Here is a 21,318-nt window from a genome sequence, read left to right on the forward strand (position 1 = left end):
GATGAAAAAACGATTCTTCGCGACAGGGGATCGTATTCCAGGGACCTGCCCGAAACGCTACGCGTACTAGTGGCTGTACAAGAATGTAACAACTCTTGTATATATCTAAAAAAAAAATGATATTCCAAGAGTACGACTTAATCAAACTAGAAATGCTCTACAAATCAAGGGACTCAGAATGTGGAATGACCTTTCCAATCATGTCAAAGGCTGTACCTCTCTCAACCAGTTTAACTATCTGGTTAGCTAAGTACTACCTAATTAACTCCATGTAACATACCTTACCCCTAAATGTCAACCCATGTCTTACTATTTTTTAAACAATGCTTATTCATTAGTACATTAAACAGGGTGGGTCTCAACACTCCTCCCTGAGGTGTGCCGAGTTCAAAGGATCTCACACCTGACATACAACCTTGATACCAAAAACAATCTACATGTCTACAATCTACTACAATCTTGATAAAGTAAGAACTAGCTTATCAAGAATGGAACTTGCTTAGGTAAATTGAACGAATTTGGGGGCTCAGTCCCCAAGTCCATTATGTGCCTCTGAAACCTACTATGTAAAAACACAACATAAAAAACATAAAAAAAACTGTTGTCATTGAAAAAATGAGGTAATCACTTCGTAAAAAATAAATAGTCAATGTAAAACGGAGCACAATAAAATATAAATCACTGCGAGTATCTCTTCCTCATACTGTTAAGCCAGGTGCTGAGGGCTTTAGTGGATTTCCTGTGTCCACGTTTTGGTTTCATGAAAAAGGCGTGGAAGTCGGCGTAGGGCACAGAGCCGGGGATGTCGTCGCCCAAGTAATGGTTCCAGCACTCGTAATAACGATTGATGCTTGCAACATCTATACGAGCAAAGCCTTCACCTATTCCCGGTTTCCCAGGAAACTTCCTTTTGACACTTACAGTGGACCCAAACTTGCTGCCCTTGCTGAAGGCATCGCTGGCATAATGCATGGTGCTGGTGTATTGATAAGGAAGACCCAGCGTCCTCAGGAACGCTGCATTACCGGAGTCCTTGAAGAAATTATGTTGTTTCTTGTTTAAAATATTTGTATAATTGACAGTCACGTAATCATCACGATCTGCTCTGCACTGGTGATGCAGGAAGCCAACAGCGTGGGTCAGCTCATGTAAGATTACGCTTATGGAGTAGAAGCAACTCCTATCGAGGTTTAGATCTTGAAAGCCGCGCTTCTTTTTCTGGCATCCAAAGCTTGAAGAACATATACCTTTCTTACGAGAGGTGATCCTCAAGTAGTACTTGCGCGGGTCAGTCGAGTTGATGAATCTAAGACACGTTAATTTATTGAAAATGGCAATCCCTTCATGCACCATCTTCTTTTTCAGAGGGGGATGTTTTTTGTCTATCATTACCCGGATCACGTGGCCTGGCCAACGTTTTTTGAGATAATGTTGCATAAATTTGTTTTCTACTTGTTTCTGTTTTTTTTTCTTCGCTTCTGCTCTCTTTTTCTTTTCCTGTTCTCTATCTGATCGTTCGTCACTGAGGGGCTTGAGGTCGTCCTGGAGGCGGCTGTCCTGGAGGCGGCTGTCCTGGAGGCGGTCGTCCTGGAGGCGGTCGTCCTGGAGGCGGCCGTCCTGGAGGCGGTCGTCCTGGAGGCGGCCGTCCTGGAGGCGGTCGTCCTGGAGGCGGTCGTCCTGGAGGCGGCCGTCCTGCAGGCGGTCGTCCTGGAGGCGGTCGTCCTGGAGGCGGTCGTCCTGGAGGCGGCCGTCCTGGAGGCGGCCGTCCTGGGTGTGGTCCATCAAGACGAGGGAGGAGCCGCCTGCAGGAGCGGCTGTCCCGAGACCAACCAACACTGCCGCCCAGGCGACCACCACCAACTTGTTCACCAACATCGCAAATTTATGCATATAAATCATATGCAATAAATAATTATAAATTATTAAAATAACCAAATTTGGTAAACTTTTCAGATTAAAATTGAAATGACAGATAATTATAGATTAAACTGGAGGTAACAAGAGTCACAAGGCGCAGTGCTCGTCGACGTCGACAGCACAGAATTTCAGGGTTCGAGTCTCATTGCAGGACAGAGATGTTTGGACAACGTTTTCTTTCACGTATCAGTAAATATGGTACGCGGGAGTTAGGTAACTGTTGTGGCTTGCATCCTGGATAACGATACACAAGAAGGACAAAGTTGAGGCTCCAGCACAGCTGCTCGAGCAACTGCAGAGTTCTTCAACTACACGCCGACCTGCATGAAGCGAGAACATCGCTCTACCGTCCAGGCCAAGCGGAAGTGCGAGAAGGAGAGGGAAGATGGCGACAGGTAGAAAGGTGTAGGGTAGTGAAGGTGATGGAAAGTAATGAAGAGTAAGGAAGCTGACGAAGGAGAGGAAAGGTAGTGACGATGATGACTGGGATTGGGATATCTAGAGGGTAAATTGGTTATAGTGATGATGGCTAAAGGACAGCACGTAGTGAAGACGATTAAAGTAATGAGGTAGGTCGTGTGTAGAAGAAGTGTAGAAGGTTGTTTGTAGTGAAGATGGTTACGATGATAATGAAAAATGTGGCCTTAATCGTGCTGCGCCGGGCACCACCCTCTAGTAGCATAACCAATGGAACCACCTACCCGCCGAAGTTGTAAGTGCAAATTTAATGCATTCAACTAAAATTTTAAATTGACTAATTAAATGCTCCATTTTCAAGTCCAAATAAAAAAAATCCTTAGGGACAACTGAGGGATCTCTGACAAGCCACAGGCTTCCTGTCCCCGTCGAGGCCACTAAGGACGGGTTAAATTCAGGCAATATTTACGGCAAAAATAACACACAGTACCAATTCAACATTATCGACAGTGACGTCGCTGAACTGATAACAGCCTAAAAAAAGTGTTAGCCTAGTGGGGGGGGGGGATATAATTCTGATAAATGCTTCGTCATCTACTATGATATTTAGATGTAAAAAAAAAAACTCAGTTTCTGTTTTCATTGAAGTAAATGAGGTAATCACTTCGTAAAAAAAGAAATAGTCAATGTAAAACGGATCACAATAAAATATAAATCACTGCGAGTATTTATTCCTCATACGGTATATCCAGGTTCTGAGGGCTTCAGTGGATTTCCTGCGTCTACGTTTTGGTCTCATGAAAAAAGCGTGGAAGTCGGCGTAGGGCACAGAGCCGGGGATGTCGTCGCCCAAGTAATAGTCCCAGCACTCGTAATAACGATTGATGCTTGCAACATCTATACGAGCAAAGCCATTACCTTTTCCCGGTTCCCCAGGAAAGTCCCTGTTGAGTGTTATAGTGGATCCAAACTCGCTGCCCTTGGTGAAGGCATAGATGGAATAATGCATGACGCTGTTGTATTGATAGGGAAGACCCAGTGTACTCAGGTAGTCTGCCTTACCCGTGACCTTGCTGAAACTACGGCTTTTTCCTTTCCCAATATTTGTAAAATTGATAGTCACATACTCATCACGATCTACTCTAGACTGGTGATGATTGAAACCAAGGCCGTGGGACAGCTCATGTAAGATTACGCTTATGGAGTAAAAGCAACCAGGAGAGAAGTTTGCATCTTGAAAGCCGCGGTCCTGGTTCTGGAATCCAAGGTGTGCAAAACACCCATCTTTACTTCTAGAGGTGATCCTCAAGTAGTACTCGTCCGTGTCAGTCGTGTTGTAGAAATAAAGACACGTTAATTTATTGAACATGGCAATCCCTTCATGCACCATCTCCTCTTTCAGAGGGGGACGTTCTTTGTCTATCATTACCGGGATCACATTTTCTGGCCAGCGTTTTTTGAGATACCGTGCCATGTATCGTTTTTCTTTTTCTCCTTGCGTTTTTTTCCTCTTTTTTGCTTCTTTTTCGTTTGATCGTTCGTCACTGAGGGGCTTGAGGTTGTCTCTGGAAAAGCTCTCCTGTAGGCGGTCGTCCAGAGGGAGGGTGTCCTGGAAACGGACGTCCTGGATGCGGGCGTCCTGGAGGCGGCCGTCCTGGAGGCGGCTGTCCTGGAGGCGGCTGTCCTGGAGGCGGCCGTCCTGGAGGCGGCCGTCCTGGAGGCGGTCGTCCTGGAGGCGGCCGTCCTGGAGGCGGCTGTCCTGCGTGTGGTCCATCAAGACGAGGGAGGAGCCGCCTGCAGGAGCGGCTGTCCCGAGACCAACCAACACTGCCGCCCAGGCGACCACCACCAACTTGTTCACCAACATCGCAAATTTATGCATATATATCATATGCAATAAATATTTATATAATTTAAAATAACCAAATTTGGTAAGCTTTTCAGATTAAAATTGAAATGACAGATAATTATAGATTAAACTGGAGGTAACAAGAGTCTCAAGGCGCAGTGCTCGTCGACGTCGACAGCACAGAATTTCAGGGTTCGAGTCTCATTGCAGGACAGAGACGTTTGGGCAACATTTTCTTTCACGTACCAGTAAATAAGGTACTCGGGACCTAGGCAACTGTTGTGGGTTGCATCCTGGAGAGCGTCAGCAGTTGTCTCAATGAGTACAGGTTTCCTGTCCCCGACAATGGGAAACCAAATGGTTGCTATTGACAGAGCCTACTTGAGGAAAATGTTGGTACATGTACTACCGGTATAATGCTCGGTAATAGCTACGCTGCAAGACATGTAATATATACGTAGCAATAAATGATAGAGCACTGAATTACCTGTGATATCCATATGAGGCAATATCTGTGAGATCCATGATGCAAGGCCTTTAAGAATAATGAAAGAACGTTACCAACGCCTTTGTAACGTCTTCACAGAGGTGTCTGTGAAGACGTCAAAGGAGGGCGGAAGAAGGCGCCAGGGGACTGAACCCCGAAAAGAACCGAAGAGGAAGCCGGCGACACAGTCAATGCAGGGCTATTGGATTCCGCACCCAGCGGTCGAAGCAGTGGCGATAGGGCTGCTCCAGAGAAACCAGAGCAACCCCCGAAGCCAAACCCTGCTCAAACGATACACAAGAAGGGCAAAGTTGAGGCTCCAGCACAGCTGCTCGAGCAACTGCAGATTCGTCTGGTACCAACTCAACACGAACAAGTGGGACTAGGCCACTGGAGACAAGGAAAGCGAAGCCGACCGAGTGTCCCAAACGTGGCTCAAATAAGTCTGAACTTGCGCCAGAACCAACTAGAGCTTCTGCCAATTCACCAGTAACCCGAACCCGGCAAGCTGAAAAAGAACGAAATTTCTGACTAGCAGACATGCAGACCAGCTGGGAGCCCACACCAGACAGTCGAGGTAGACCAGAACTCAAACACCTAAGGCCGGCCACACACGTGCAGTTTTAACTGACAGTTATAACTGTTCAGTTAAAACTGTCAGTTAAAACTGCACGTGTGTGGGTATCTCAGTTGCTCATTTCGTCAGTTCAACAGAACTGTACAGTTAAACTGCGACAAATGCAATATTCCATATTTTTAACTGAAAGGAGTAACTGAACTGAACGTGTATGGGGATTCGTAACTGTACAGTTCTCAACTTCTCATTTCTACAGGTGGTAGCGGTGAGTGCAATTTGAGATGGCACGTAAACAAAACCTAGTGATTGTTGAATTCATTGAACTCTATCGATCTGAACCTTGCCTGTGGCAAGTTAAAAGTTAAAAGTTTTCTATTTGCTTGTAGCATTACAAAGAATACACCAAGAGCGGCAAGATCGTACTCCTAGGAATCCATGGTAAAACTGAGGGATTGAACTGTGTGTGTGTGTGTGTGCATTTCATTTTTAACTGACGTCAGTTTGAACTGTGACAATTATAACTGAACAGTCATAACTGTCAGTTAAAACTGCACGTGTGTGGCCGGCCTAGGAATGAAAGACGCGTCACCATGACCCGGGTCAAGAGCATGAAAACGTTTAGTGACTGATTCAGACCAAACGGGTGGACCCAGAAGCAGTAAACCTGACCCTCCCACTACAACCCCTAACCAATCCCTAGAATCTCGAATGTAAAGGAACGTGCCAGTACGAGTTCTGCAGGTCCTGGGAAATCATGAATGCGCCCGCCGCGAGTGCGAGATGGTCCTGGGACAAAATGGTCATCCAGAAAGAGGGGGCAAGGGATAAACTGGTTCAACTGTGACCGATTAAGAATGAGCCAGAGAATCCCAGTTCAGGCTGGAAAAGGGCAGGAAGCCCACCGAAGAGATGTTTCAGTTTCTCAACCCCCGAAGCCACCCAACCGATGACTTGATGGAGATATGGAGAGGAAGTAATGAGGGTGGTCGTGTGTAGTTTAGATGGTTACAGTGTAAAGGTTGTTTGTAGATGAAGATGGGTCATATGTCCCGACCCAGAGAGACCCGAGCCCCAGAAAAGAGGCTGGATCCAAACAACTCCATCGAAGGCCGACAGTGACGACCTGAAAAGCCCCAAAATCGCGAGACCAAATGTTGGCAAACCAGGCTGGCTGAACATCCCATCAACGGGCCAACCGCAAAAGGGCCACCACGAACCGAGACGCCACCTTGTGAGCAGAGCGACCACGGCCCCAACCAGACGCTAACTGCTTCTTCCTGTGACTCCTTCAGTCACAGGAAGCACTTTCGGTCCGGCCACTGACTTAACTGATGGCCTGCCCCGATCAACACCCAGGTGCAGCCCCCGCCTGCACAGACCGTCTCACCGAAGAAAGAGAAGGATCAGAATAGGCAACAAGATGTAGTGGCAGAGGACAAAAATTGAGCCACAGCATCCAGAGGGAGAAAAGGGAGGGAGGGAGAAAGGAGAGGCGGAAGGCCTCTCCTTTCTCCCTCCCTCCCTTTTCTCCCTCTGGATGCTGTGGCTCAATTTTTGTCCTCTGCCACTACATCTTGTTGCCTATTCTGATCCTTCTCTTTCTTCGGTGAGACGGTCTGTGCAGGCGGGGGCTGCACCTGGGTGTTGATCGGGGCAGGCCATCAGTAATACTCACAGGGCACTTAGGGAAGGCTGCCCCAAGAGCATGCAGCTCCTGTATACTTCAGGTACACCTGGCCACCACACCATAAACAGCAGAGGACACGAAGGTAAACACTGCTTAGAATCTGAGGCCAGAGTCGACGTCCGCCCCTGAGCACATCAGTCAATGAACTGGATGGCTTGGGTATCCCGCTGAGAGTCCAGGGTTTCCCCTCCCCCTCACGAAAGGGGAAAGGGAGCTACGCAGAAAGGCAGCATGGCAGTGGTGTGTGATGTTTGCTCGTTTTCTTAAGTTGCAGGGTGAGTTCTGCCTCCCTGTTCGGTTTTTGGTCGTACTTTTTTACCAAGTGGAGTTTGTTTTTTATGCCTACCTTTCTGGGTGCCAACGCCGGTCAATGGCAGATATGGAATGCCCAAAACTACATGGGGGGCTTCTATAGGCCAGTGCTTCCTTTGCCTCTCTGATGGGGGCCAGGTTCAGGCCTTGGTCCCTTGTATACTGAATTCCATCGACTGATGTCCCAGACTAATATATCGCATATCAGTCCAATAGCTCCAGAGCCGTAGGGGCTCCCCACAGAAAACTAAATAAATGTGAGTGTAGCGAGTAAACTTATATTCACTTCATTATCTCATCATCTTAATGGCATAACTAATTAGCACTAATTACACAAGCTATAGTCCTATCCCTATTTACAGGTAACGGTTTTTCCACCCTCCTATCTCATTGTGAGGTGTAGTCACTGTATATAAGCAAGCGATTTGAGAATAGCAAACACGGGAGACATCTCCCGCAGGGTGCAGTTGCACCTCCACAACTCTCCAGTATCAGCTATTGATACTGGTAATGGCTCAAAAGGGCCACCACTTACAGGCTATTCATGCCCATGCCACTTTTTGGGTGGCTTAATCTTCATCAATCAATCGAATAGCAAACAGTACAATTTCCAGTCAAGAATATAGCTCTCGGTGTGTACAATTCTAATCGTCTCCAAGACGCTACAACTTCAACACAGAACAGGAAGCAGACTAGGACCGCATCCAGCTACAACGCTCTCCCACATGAGCTCTGCGACTCCGGCCACACTCGGCTCTCTGTTCTGCTCCAAGCTCCGTCTCAACGTCTACAACACTGCTGCATCCAGGATTATTAAATAAATATGAAACTCACTAAACACTGTGTTTCTACTCTACCCAACAACGTAATATAATCGTACGTTACATGAGAAACATTGAAAGTACATCAACAAAGTTATTCCCATGTGGCAACTCAACTAATTAAAAAAAAAATGCAACGTCTCCAGGCAACTATGGCTAAACTACAAGAGATAGAGACTTTTGTACTTCCTGGGTGTTAATTAACAATACCAAAAGAAAAAATAATGTTTTTGAAACAATTTATTTTCGGTGCTCCACAGGAATGTGATGGTGCGCAGTGCAGGGGTTAATGAACTTAATGATATACTGTACTGTATCTGCACGAGGAAAACACTCACAAATCCTTCAGCCACAAGGTACATAACATTAAATTTTGTCTACAGTATCCATAGTCATTGACAACAGGTATCGTAATGTGTTTTACAAAACTATTGGCAACATACAAGTCAGCTTATGAAGTGTTAACTCAGCTCAAATAAGCTAATGAAAAATTATATATATTTTCTTTATAACAAGTATACACCACTTTATTGGATAATTTGTTATATATAAAATTTTTTTGTTAAATATTGTCATTATGTAAACTAGTTATAATTTTTCATAAAGAGTAATTCAATATTGTAGTTATTCCTAAAAGCACACAATTTATTTGATGTATAATATACAATAATTACTGTATAATAATAATACATAAATGATGTGAAAGCTCACATACAAGCACACTCATGAATGCATATTGGTAGCCCATAGTGAAAGTTGAGCATGATTTTACCAAGTAGCCAAACTAATCCACAGATAGGAAGTGTTTTACTAAATTGTCCAGTTTTTTTTTCATAAAATGTTTTATCTCTTCAAAAGAAATATATTATATATTTATAATCTAGAGACCCTAGAGCAGCCAATTTTCTCTTTTAGCGCCTTAGTGTGGCGATCCAGAGAGGAAATGCTCACTGCATCCATTTTTCCGGCCTGCCATCTGAGGAGCTGGAGGAGTTGTACAACTTGTGACAAGTAGCCTTGCATGTAACCAATGTTGTAACCCTTTTTGTGTAATGAAATTTTAAAATAGTTAGATATATATACACAAATACAAAAAGAATAGGGGTGGTAGAATAAAATATCAAAGTGTTCAGTAAGGATCCACAAGGTCTTCTCTGAGTACTCTTTATTTTCTTCTCCGAGGCTATGGGTCCCTACACTTGCACCAGAGGTGGTACCCCTTATATATTTTGTTTATTTTATACTTAATGACTTAATATAGGTCAAATCACATATGGGACAGTGACACTTTAATATACTGTACATACATATATTTAATAACATATACACCTTGATTATTAAAGTGCATTTCTAACTTTTCTAAACATTTCATATACAAGAACTGTATGTCTAAATATTTTATGCTAAGGAATATATTTTCAAGGTGTAATATTTAACAATCAAATCTGAGCATGGTTGCATGTTATATGTGCAACAATTATTTTAATGTAAACAAGTATTAGAATTTGCATCATGTCAAAACATTCAATTCATTGTCACTACAATAGTATTAAAACTAATGTCATATCAAAAGTAATTAAGCCAATTTCATACCAAAAACCATTAAAACAGAGGCCCTTATGGACAATTACAAGATATATCACATTGAAAACACTTATTCCCACACCAGAATGAGCTCCACTAAACCACTGCTCAGAGATAGCCGGAATTTTCAAAGACTTTACGGAGTTTAGCAGCCTCTTGGGTAGACAGCGGCTGTAGAGGAGCACGCAGAGGACCACCATAGAAACCTCTCCAGTCCATGACTTGCTTCAGACCTGCAATGCTGAAAGTCTTGGTAACCTGCAGAGAAGAAGCAGAGAAAAATAAATTACTGATTAAAAATTACAGTAAAGTGAGATTAATATAATTTATGCTACACCAAAGTGGCTTATCAGTTATTATTTGCGATTAAGCAGGTTATGCTGAATTTAAGAATTTTAGTAGGGAGGGAATTATCAGGGGAAAGCACCAATCCAATAAGATTATATAGCACTTGGAAGGGGTCAGGATAAAGATTTGGGATGGGATGGGGAAAGGGAATGGTGTCCAACCACTTGGACGGTCGGGGATTGAACGCCGACCTTCATGAAACGAGACTGCCGCTCTTCCGTCCTGTCCAAGTGGTTGGTCAAGGATTTTAGGAGAAGCCAAAATTATGAATGGTTGGCTCAATATATGCAAAAGACAGAAAGCACTATTTGTTTAGAGAAACATCAATGAAATAAATATTACAGAAAAATTCCATTAATGTTTACATACTGCAGAATTTGGAGCAATAAGTTTCTTCTGCAGCTGAACAGCATCAGTAATGTTCCCATTAACTGTTAGCCTGTGAAGCTCACACACAGCTTCCCCAAGCACATTCGCAAGAGCACAAACACCTCCAACGCCACCTGAAGTACACCCTAAGTGTTAGTTGAATATTTGTGGTAAAGTTACAGTTAATGAAACATTTCAATACTTGGTCCACTTTTGCATTTCCTGTTTACCAAGGATTAGAAATCGGTAAAATATAGGTCCTTGATATGTGAACAAAAATTCACCCAATTTTTAATTAAAAATAAAATGCATTATGTAGCATTAATATTGGTATTGAGGGATTTTGAGCAATTATTACAGAGCTTATAATATATTAAACGGTATTCATAATAGCTATGATAATGTGAAAGAAAAAGAATGATTTTATATAAATGTTGCTGAGCACTTATGTTCAATAAATTATTAATGAAAATATTTTTTAACAGTAAACATATACAGGAGTATTGTATCATACAAAAAATAGTTAATTTTGTACTGGTGAGTGTATATAGTGGTCTAAGGTTTCTTATAGTGCTGTGTGTAGCTCTAAGCAGCAGTCACTGAAATAACACGCTTCTTTAAAGTGATGTTCAGAAGTCTACCACTAACACACTATTATAAATAGGAAATGTAGATGTTTATCTCTCAGAATGTTTGGTAATATGTTTATTGTTTGTGATGTGTGTCTATGTATGTATTAACACGATGTATTGAACAGGGTGAGAATAGCTTGAGCTACCTCATCCCTTTGTGTGTATTTTACCTCAATAAACTTATTTCAATTTCAATTATAAATTGTCTTGAAGCTGCACTCACAAACAGTTGTGAGCTGGGCACACTTTCACACACACTGGACACACACAGTTGTCTAGCTGGACAAGCAACAATAGAGAATCTATCACTGATGGATATGATAGAGCTCTACAATCCTTGATCAAAATAATGCCCAAATATGCAGATTCAATCTGATATCAACCTCATTAGATTAATTTATATATCCTAACATAAATGAAATACTCCCTTGCAGTGTTTCATGTTGTTTACATGTTATGTTATGTTGTTTGCATAACCCTCAGAGGCCAAGTAATATTACGATAGACTGCAATATCATAACAAATGTGTGAACCAAACATTCACATCTCACCTATCTGTAAAGTTGCTAGAAGATAGCTTGCAGATCCAGCCATCACATTAAAGTCAGCATCCTTAGTCTCTTGTATTATGCTGCCAATTTTTGTGATCTGCAATGAATCTTTTGTTGATCAATATAATGAATGAAGAGAGTATTTGAGAATACGAGTTAGAGAGGAAACTGGTGGACAGACATGGTGAGTGAGGAAAGTGTGAACAATGCATGGGATACAAGAGACAAATCTGTGAGGAAAAGATTTATAAGGAGGTAGTAATTTAATTGTGATAAATTACTGGAGCAGTGGACACCTGGTTCTATGAAGCAGTGTGATGCTGCTGTTGACGATTGCTGAAATATGGTGTTACTTGTTTATCTTGTTATATTTATGAATGAGAATCTGTATTTATCTATCTGAGGTTGGAGACCAGAGGCTTGGGGCTAGACTCACCCAACTTTTCAAGACGACACATGAGAGGTATAAGTGTCATAGACCAGTTTGGGTAGGTCCAGGTGCCACACTAAGAAATATTGGTAACTACAGCTAGTTCCCTGCAATTTTCATAGTCAAGTTTATAATTAGTGAAGTGTTCTCTGGAGAATTCTTCAGCAGTTTTTCAGTGCTTTGTTGTATGATTTAATTTTTTCTGAGAGATATTGGAAAGGGAAGGAAAGAGGGAGAGGGGAGGAGAATGTTACAGAGGAGATGGGGGATTAGGGAATAGATGAGGAGGAAAAAAAAAAAGAGGTGAAGAGAGACCTGGTCAAAGCCAGGTACTCCCCTATAGTAATGCTATAAGTGTACGATAAAATGAATGAATGATACAGTATCAAAATTTAGAGTACAATAGCATTCTCGCTTCTCATTCTTGTAAATTTCACTTTCGCAGAGCAGAGAGAGCATGATGACCGCACACATCAGAAGATGGAGAAATGACAAAGCAAATGGTCTTTACTCCATCTCATCATGATGAGTTTGGTCTTAATATATTCAGCCACATTATTGCGACCTAATCGTCCACAGCCAGAATATTCTTAAAGAAAATGCTTACATCTCCACTGCTCTCCTTTATACCAATGATGTTGGGATGATTGGCAAGATCAACTATTACATCAAGGCCCAAATCAATCACTGAAAAAGAAGAACTGTAATTAGAACTTTATGCAAGAAAATTTAATTAATTTCATAATGCATTCAAGATGTCTTTAATTACAAAATTTCATAATTTTTCCAATTAGTAAGGCCTGATCAGTAAATCTATTAACCTAATCAGTAAGGGTATTGTTAGTTGCATCTCACAGGCCACAACAGCCCTGGCTGATCAGAAAAATAAGCTTAAAATTTTGGAAAAATATACAAGCTAATTCTTGTCTTTAATAATTATTTTTTAAACATTTTTATAATTGTATCCTTGTCCAATTTTCCTTTATTACTAACCACAAACAACTGTATCTGGAATGCATCCTATTTTTGCCAGTTATGGTTCAGTTGACAGAGCATGTGCCCAAGGTGTCCACAAGTTCTATTTTTTTTTTTTTTTTTTTTTTTTTTAGATATATACAAGAGTTGTTACATTCTTGTACAGCCACTAGTACGAGTAGCGTTTCGGGCAGGTCCCTGGAATACGATCCCCTGCCGCGAAGAATCGTAAGTGTTGCTAACATTACTTTGTGGGAATTAGTCTTTCAAGACTAATTCCATCTAAGACTAATTTCGTATTCCATCATACAGCCTTATTAATATATTTATTCAGAGATTGATTATGTTTTTGTGATTTCATTGTGCCTGCATCCTATTTTCTGCACCAGATTATTACACAACACTACATTTTAACACAGAGGTGTCTGGGAATGCATGATTTGACATTGAAAATAAAAAAAAAAAAAAATCCCCATATTCAAATAAAAAACATCGATAGTGTGACTTGAAAGACTAATTCCCCCAAAGTAATGTTAGCAACACTATAAGCCATGCTACAGTACCTGTAAAGACAGGAACACTGTAGAGGATGATAGGGACAGGACTGTTGTCAGCCACTGCGGTAAAATGAGCATGAAGAGCTTTGTCCTGGAATGATGGCAGAAAAGGCTATAAGGATTTATGGGAGTGAAGGCATTAATTTATCTTAATATTACATGAACACAAAACCAAAATAAAAATAATAATCATTCACTTTATTCTGTAAACCATCATTTTCTCCTTTAATATCAAAATTGTTCCATAAATTATTAACATATGCTTGACTAACCTAATAATGACCTACCTAAAATGAACCAAACCAAGCCTAGCCTTGCCCAATCTCATATAACAATAATTCCTTTTGTCAGCGACAGGCAGCCTATGTGTATATACTGTATACACTGACCCTCCCCAGGATGCAGCCCCACAACAGGTGACTAACTCCCAGGTACCTATTTACTACTAGGTGAACATTGGCATTAGGTGAAAGTAAATGTGCCAACCATTTCTGTCCCAACTGGGATTGAAACCCAGGATTCCCAACTGCAAGTTGAGAACGAACCTAACTATACTACGAAGACCCTATACCGTATATGAAATGGCACAAGGCCTGCTAGCCTATGCGAGGCAGCTCTTATTTATACCTAATCAAACTCACTCACATACATGTGCTAATACCTATGTTAACCTTGCAGTAAATAAGCTCCCAGGAGCCGAGCAAGTGTTGTGGATTGTATCCTGATGAAAGTCAGTTGTCGGCCGCACCTGTAACAGCATCACACTAAACCTAACAGGCTTCCCATTCCCAAAAATAGGACATCATGACGCCTATTAAAATAATACGGATTGTATGTGGAATTATTACTTTTCTTATCCACTATGTTTAATTATCATATAGACGAATACATCTGGTGAGATTTTGCACGAAATAATCGAGAAATGTTGAGTAAAAAAGCTCGAAGAAAGTTTAAAGTAACCTTAAAGTAACCTTAAAGTTTCTATTTTTATCAACATATTAATTTCTTTTCAAAAATATTATCAGTTATATTTTACATATGCTGATTAATGATAATGGGCTAAAAAGCTGTTAATTTTAATAAATCAATATATTACTCCTTTACTACAAATAAAGCCAGTTCCTTTTATTACCAAAATCTCTGGATTTTGTCTTGAGATATCAGTCCAGCCGCTGATACCACACAATAATTAATTACTTAATTTACACTATTTATTTAACATACACATACACACATACTCCACACACACTGACTCCATACACAGTTTCAAATGTAGATATGACAGAGCCCAGTAGGCTCAGGAATCTGTACATCAGTTGATTGATGGTTGAGAGGCGGGACCAAAGAGCCAGAGCTCAACCCCCGCAAACACAACTAGGTGAGTACAACTAGGTGAGTACACACACACACACACACATCCCTACCAGTTGACCTTTACATACCACTGTAATTACATTCCTGGATGAATAGTATTACATAAAAATGTGCTATATTAGCTGAATAATATATGAGGAAACATAAGGTTATGCTCCCAGAGATAACAATGTTGTACATGGCAGGGTTACCTTTATTTAATTATAGTGTAATTACCTAAGTGTACTTATGTAAGTGTAATTAGAGGATGAGACCTATGGTTGTGGGTCTTGCATCCGTCTTCCCAGTACGCTTCGTCATGTAACGCTTTGAAACTACTGATGGTTTTGGCCTCCACCACCTTCTCACTTAACTTGTTCCAACTGTCTACCACTGTGTGTGCTTGTTTTTGAGTTGGTGTCCAAAGTTGGTGAGTTTGTGGCAGTGATGCGAGTGATAAATTGAGTGAGAGAGTGTACGAGTGTGAACCGAGATGGTAGCCAAGTCCTTGGCTCTCTTTGCTGGAGTGAACAAGTGTGCATGCAGTGAATGCATGCACAACTGTTAGTGTGCAATAGTGTGTGTGTAATTTAAATGAAAATTGTGCTATATAAATGTACGTTATATAAGAATCCACTGTATGTGGGAATGATATAGTAATGGTGTACATTAGAGATGTATAATGAGTGAAAGGAACAAGAGAATGAAATGTCGAGTACTGGTATGGACACGTTAATAGGATGCCTGAAGCTCGTTTAACAGGAAGGGTGCACAAAGTGGAAACAAGGGAACTATATGGTCAAGGCAGATAAACAATACCTTGGAAGGGCAAAGTGGAACACTACCTAAGAGAAAGGGTTGGGGGGGGGGGATAAAAATGAGCTTGAAAGAGTGAAAGGTTTGGCTGGTCTTGTAATAGATGGAGAAACATCTGCTATGACTTCTCCCTGATGGAGCAACTCATCCTTTCAACTAAAAAGCCTAATTTTGTATGCTATGGTCCCCAAAGTACAAAATAAGGGGTACTGTGAAAAGTAGCAGCTCACAAATATCCACATTGTCTTTTGGTAGGTTGATTAGATTAGGTGGTATCTATCTATATTTCATACATACATACATACATACATACCCACACACACACACCCAAGGTTGAACTACTGACCCTCCCCAGGATGCAACCCCACAACAAGCTGACTAACTCCTGGGTATCAATTTACTGCTTGATCAACAGAGGCATTAGATGAAAGGAAACGTGCCCACCCATTTCCATTCCACCCGGAATTCCAATTGTGCATCAAGAGTGAACCGAGACCCCTAACATATCAGTACACTGTACTGTACTTCAAAGGTTAAACTAGCTTAAAAAGGCAAATGTGGATGCAGGTTGATGGCCCTTAACCATTGCTTTATTAGTATGTGACAGCTGTTTCTTCCATCATAATTAACCATTTTTTATCTTAAAAGCTAATCCAAGGAATTAAATATTTTGGGAGATATTCTACATCTAACATCGAACCCCATTATCATAACCTAACCTAACCTAACATCATTGATCTTGCTCCTTTGTAACCACCATAACTGTTGATTACCTGCTTGCAATTTCGAGAGCTTGGCCTCTGGCCAGCCTTCCCTGGTTGGTCTGTGAGGCTGCTTGTCCTCATAGCCCAAAGGCCTACATATGCTTTCTTGGTAATTGATTACTATATCAATTTCATACTTGCCTTGAAAGATTCTTACCTTCATGCTTCCTTTATAATAGTTTGGAGTGACAACCATTACTGCATCAGCCCCGGCTGCAGCCATATTTTGTGTCATGGAGATAGTATCTCGTGTAGCTGAGGGTTAGACAAATCACGTCAGGACTAAAAATTTAACCAGGAAAAATTATTATTCATTGTATTGTTCAATAACTGCATCCTTAAAAAGAGTTGCCTAAAAATTATGTCTGTCAATAATTAACTGTACTGCTGCCAGTATACAGTACTATGATTTTTAATAGAGTAGACATATATTTATAATGCTTTCTGAGGGTTTTGTTTTTAACCAATTACTTTTCCATAATATGCAGGTGGTGACTGCTTCATTTAATGATAGCCAAACTTCATATGGAATTTATCTTGAATTTAATATATGCAGTATTAGAAGAAGACTCTAGATGTTACCTTCCCATCAATTACCTTATTCTATCTTCACACATTTTTTATGTATAGTACATTATTCTGAAGCTTCTTGAAAGCCAGTTTACAGATTAAATATATGAATACAGTCATCCCACTCCATGAATATCTACAAATGAAAGAACCATTAATGGACAACTGCTATTTAATTATACAGTAATCCTAATCGTTAAATGGAATTTATATGATTTTAAGTTCTTAAAAACTATACACACTATAATGATTTTTTTATTATCCTATAGAAAGAAAAATTACTTCTAAAGAATTTCTTATACTGTATACAGTTACAAATGTAATCTTTCTTATGCAGCCGTCATCTTTACACATGCTGCAAATGCTACGCAGTGGTCAGAGCAGTTGGCTCCCAACCGATGGATCCAAGATCGATTCCCAGACAGGGCATGAGGTTATCTTGAGATTCTTGAGATGATTTCGGGGCTTTAGTGTCCCCTCGGCCAGGCCCTCGACCAGGCCTCCACCCCCAAGAAGCAGCCCGTGACAGCTGACTAACACCCAGGTACCTATTTTACTGCTAGGTAACAGGCACATAGGGTGAAAGAAACTCTACCCATTGTTTCTCGCCGGCGCCTGGGATCGAACGCAGGACCACAGGATTACAAGTCCAGCGTGCTGTCCGCTCGACCGACCGGCTCCCCACCTTTCGTCACCTTATATGCCTCTGTTCACCTAGTAGCAAATAGGTACCCAGGAGTTAGGCAACTATTATGGGTTGCATCATGGAAAAGGTCATGTCATTGGCCTAGTGAGACCTTGATAAGTTTAACAGGATTTCTGTCATCAACAATGAAACCAAAATACAGTATTTTACAGTACTGTACTGTATTGCAATTTATTTTAAATTCATTATTTTCATATCAATGCATAGGAGCCCATGTACAAAATTTTTGCGATTAATTCTAAATCTGAATTAGTAAAAAATAATTACTTTGCATTAAAGGCACTCACATTCACATCCTGAGCCAGCTAATATTAGTTTGTCTGAGTTTCTTGGAAGAAATTCACGGACACGTTTCACCAATTCCACTCGTTCTTCTCGAGTTAGGTATACATATTCTCCATTGCTGCCTTCCACTACCAATCCTGCAAGATAATCATGTTAAACTAAACAGGCTTCAATTATACTGATTCAAAATAAAATAAATATTAACCAAGAAAATTAATACAATAGTGTGTGTATGTATTAAAGAATCCTGAAAAGAGTTGTATTAATATCTGCAATAAGTAATATAAATGTAGTGGTCGATATAATATATTCTGGAAAAGATATAAGATAAAGACTAAGGTGTAATAATGAATTCTCACCTTTGACCCTTTTCTGTGTCTTTTTTTTATATACAGGAAAAAGAACAGATAACCTCTAGCTCCTATTAGCAGACTAAGAGCTTTCCCTTCCTGGAGTTTACCTGGAGAGGGTTCCAGGAGTTGTTCTGGTCCCTGAGGCTGGCCTGAGGCCAGGACTGATTGTGACAACTTGGTCTACTAGACTGTTGTCTGGTGCATCCTGCAGACCCACATATCTCCTATACCTCAATTGGTCTGTCACTTCTTGCAGAACCTTATTTAATTGCATCTTGAAGACATCCACCTTTGCTTCGGCAGCTTTCCCCCCTGGCCAGGATATGAACCCAGACCAAATCGCTCACTAAGTGCAGGGCAAAGGTGTTTCCACTGGGGTCACAAGAGACTGTGGGCTTTCAAAATGTTAAACAAATAGAACAGAATAAAAAAAAATAGCATAATCAAGTAAAAATAAATAAATAAATGATTATTCTGGTAAAAGTACATACCTTCAAAATGAGTTACAAACAAAATGTTGGATTTCTAGATAGAGCTAGTACATACTATGCCAGAAGTCATTAATACGTACAGCGTTTCGGGCAGAGATTAATATTATACATTGTGATATTGGAACCAATCACAAATGGAAAAAATGTATCAATATACAATTTATTTATTTTATTTATTTCTTTATATACAAGAAGGTACATTTGGTTTGTGAAAATACATAGCATAGTATTTACAATCTTGTAAAGTCAGTAGTACCCACAGTGTTTCGGGCAGGTCTTTAATCTAACCCATAATTTTAAGCAGGTAAGTACAAACAAAATGTATGCATGTATATTTAGCAACATACAGTATTGATCATTTCCTCACCTCTGAACGGAATCTTGTTCCATATGGCGAGGTTGGAGGCCAACTTGTCGTATGCGATGGTCTCATCTGGGTTGAAGGGGGTTGGTATGGGGGGGAAGACCCCTCTCAGGTCCACACCTCCAGCCTGGCCTGAGGTAGGGGCTGACACTGACAGCAGGCGCTGGTGTGGCCCCCGTGAGGCCACACTCTGCCACACCCTGCTGGCCACACTCCTCCCAAACAGTGCCATGATGCAGACTGAAGATGCCAGGCGCTCATCTCTCATGGACCTTGGACCGTCCTGGGGTCCTCGACCTCCTCCTTACCCCAGGACCCACGACGACCCTCCTCCACCTCACCACTATACGTGTCTGCACCACGTGTTGCAAGTTCTGACACGTGCTTTACACACGTGGTACAAACACGTGTTTGTTTACGTGTGTTTGGGAGAGGCCGCACACGTGCCCGGCTCCAAACTTGAATAATTTCCAAATATTTTGATTGGAATAATCGATTTAACTCCGCAAAATTGACCTTTTAGTTAAGTTTGAGCAAAAATATGTGTTTTAATGGCCTTATAATTTTCTCGCCATGCTTGTATGCGATAACTGTAACATTTACCGTGTTCATCTTGGGGAAAAAATATGCACTATTTCTCGAGTTGCCAACCTGTTATCTCCTCTTGTTACTATGGCGCCATATTTTGTCAAATTCCCTTCATTATTTCCCCGTTTTAAACTAATGAGTTAACTAAGAACTCTATCAAAATGAAAGACAATTAAAAGAAGACATTAACAGTAAATTAATATCAAAATGGATCTTGATTTACAGCTACATTGTCAAAATTCCGTGCTGGCAACTCGAATACGTTGCAAGCTATTTTTTTTTGTTCCAAACAAAAGCATCAAGTTGTTCACTCAAGCTTAAGTACAAGCACTGTGGAAGACCTTACTCTGTAGTCTTATTCTCTTGATCTGCTTCGTCTTGTCAGGCAGATTTATGCATGAGCTGTTATCCACCGTTCTTTGATCGTTAATGTTATTTAAGATATGACCTTTAGCTATTTCTCATCCCATTTCTCAATTTCGTATAGATATTCTGGCATTCTATCAGTCTTAACTCTTGTCGCGAACTTGTTATCATCTCATAACATGGATATGAATCCAGGATCCCTGAATGTGAGTCGAAAACGTGAACCGCTGTAAATAATAGTGGACCGCTATACTATCTTTTATGTGGGATGGTGTCGAACAGCTTCTCCTACTCGAGAGAAACAATAATCTGTCTACTATCTTCTTTTCATAAAACTCTAGTAGGTTTGCTAGGCATGAATCCGCCCCATAGAGGGTAGGCTTCAGATGAGCTGATGTTGGAAAATAGCTCGTACCTTGAGTGAGTGAGTGAGTGAGTGAGTGAGTGAGTGAGTGAGTGAGTGAGTGAGTGAGTGAGTGAGTGAGTGAGTGAGTGAGTGAGTGAGTGAGTGAGTGTACCCTACACCTCCCGTACAGAGTACGAGTATTTCCTTACAATTTTTCGACTCATTTGTGTTCCCAGCTTTCTATCCGTCCTCTAGTCCTCCTTTCTCTCACTTTAAGGACCAAACTATCCTTAGTACCACGCACATCAATATTTATGTTTTAGGAGAACAACTGGAACAAAAACAGTGACTCCAAGTATAGCAGTCTTCGTAGCGTCAATTACTATAAATCCCAAGCACATGTAACAGTCATGTCCACGATCAAGGAGTGAATCTGTAGCTAATAGCATCAAAAGCGGGCGGTGATTGGTTCATTACTAAGCTCAGCGTCTCAAAGGAGCGTTTCTGAGGAAAGATGATTACACGAACGGCGAGTGGATTTGTCCAGATTGCAGTGTAAACAGTGTATGTAGTATCGACTGGAGTCATACGAATGTAGTTTAATGTTGTATATTGCTTTCCTTCTCCCTGGCTCAACACACACACACAGTCACACTGATCTTGACAAACTCCAGAAGCTAGCAAACAAGTGATTGTAAGAATTCAACCCCAGTAAGTGTAATGTAAGGAAGATGGGGAAATGAGAAAAAGAAGATAGGTGGTACCTACACCTTAAGGTGAAAGCAGCTGCAGGAGTCAGAGAG

General features: G+C 41.0%; 3 protein-coding genes across 3 annotated transcripts; all 3 read right to left on the bottom strand.

Moving 5' to 3' along the window:
* Positions 1-632: 632 nt before the first annotated feature.
* LOC123774791 (zinc metalloproteinase nas-4-like) lies at positions 633-1,930 on the bottom strand. The gene has a single exon (XM_045769400.2). It carries the CDS (start codon positions 1,897-1,899, stop codon positions 679-681), a length of 1,221 nt encoding a protein of 406 aa, XP_045625356.2. The 5' UTR covers positions 1,900-1,930; the 3' UTR covers positions 633-678.
* Positions 1,931-3,003: 1,073 nt separating this feature from the next.
* LOC123774792 (zinc metalloproteinase nas-4-like) lies at positions 3,004-4,251 on the bottom strand. Its single transcript, XM_045769401.2, has one exon. The coding sequence runs from the start codon at positions 4,223-4,225 to the stop codon at positions 3,050-3,052; it is 1,176 nt and encodes a 391-aa protein (XP_045625357.2). The 5' UTR covers positions 4,226-4,251; the 3' UTR covers positions 3,004-3,049.
* A 4,038-nt stretch (positions 4,252-8,289) lies between these two features.
* Positions 8,290-19,664, bottom strand: LOC123774790 (4-hydroxy-2-oxoglutarate aldolase, mitochondrial). Its single transcript, XM_045769399.2, has 8 exons — positions 19,219-19,664; positions 18,010-18,144; positions 16,604-16,701; positions 13,520-13,604; positions 12,589-12,668; positions 11,552-11,648; positions 10,369-10,502; positions 8,290-9,909 (listed from the first exon to the last, which is right to left on the bottom strand). Exons 1-8 carry the CDS (start codon positions 19,481-19,483, stop codon positions 9,760-9,762), a joined length of 1,044 nt encoding a protein of 347 aa, XP_045625355.2. The 5' UTR covers positions 19,484-19,664; the 3' UTR covers positions 8,290-9,759.
* Positions 19,665-21,318: the final 1,654 nt, after the last annotated feature.

This window comes from Procambarus clarkii, chromosome 68, assembly GCF_040958095.1.
Source record: "Procambarus clarkii isolate CNS0578487 chromosome 68, FALCON_Pclarkii_2.0, whole genome shotgun sequence".
NCBI lineage: Eukaryota > Metazoa > Arthropoda > Malacostraca > Decapoda > Cambaridae > Procambarus > Procambarus clarkii.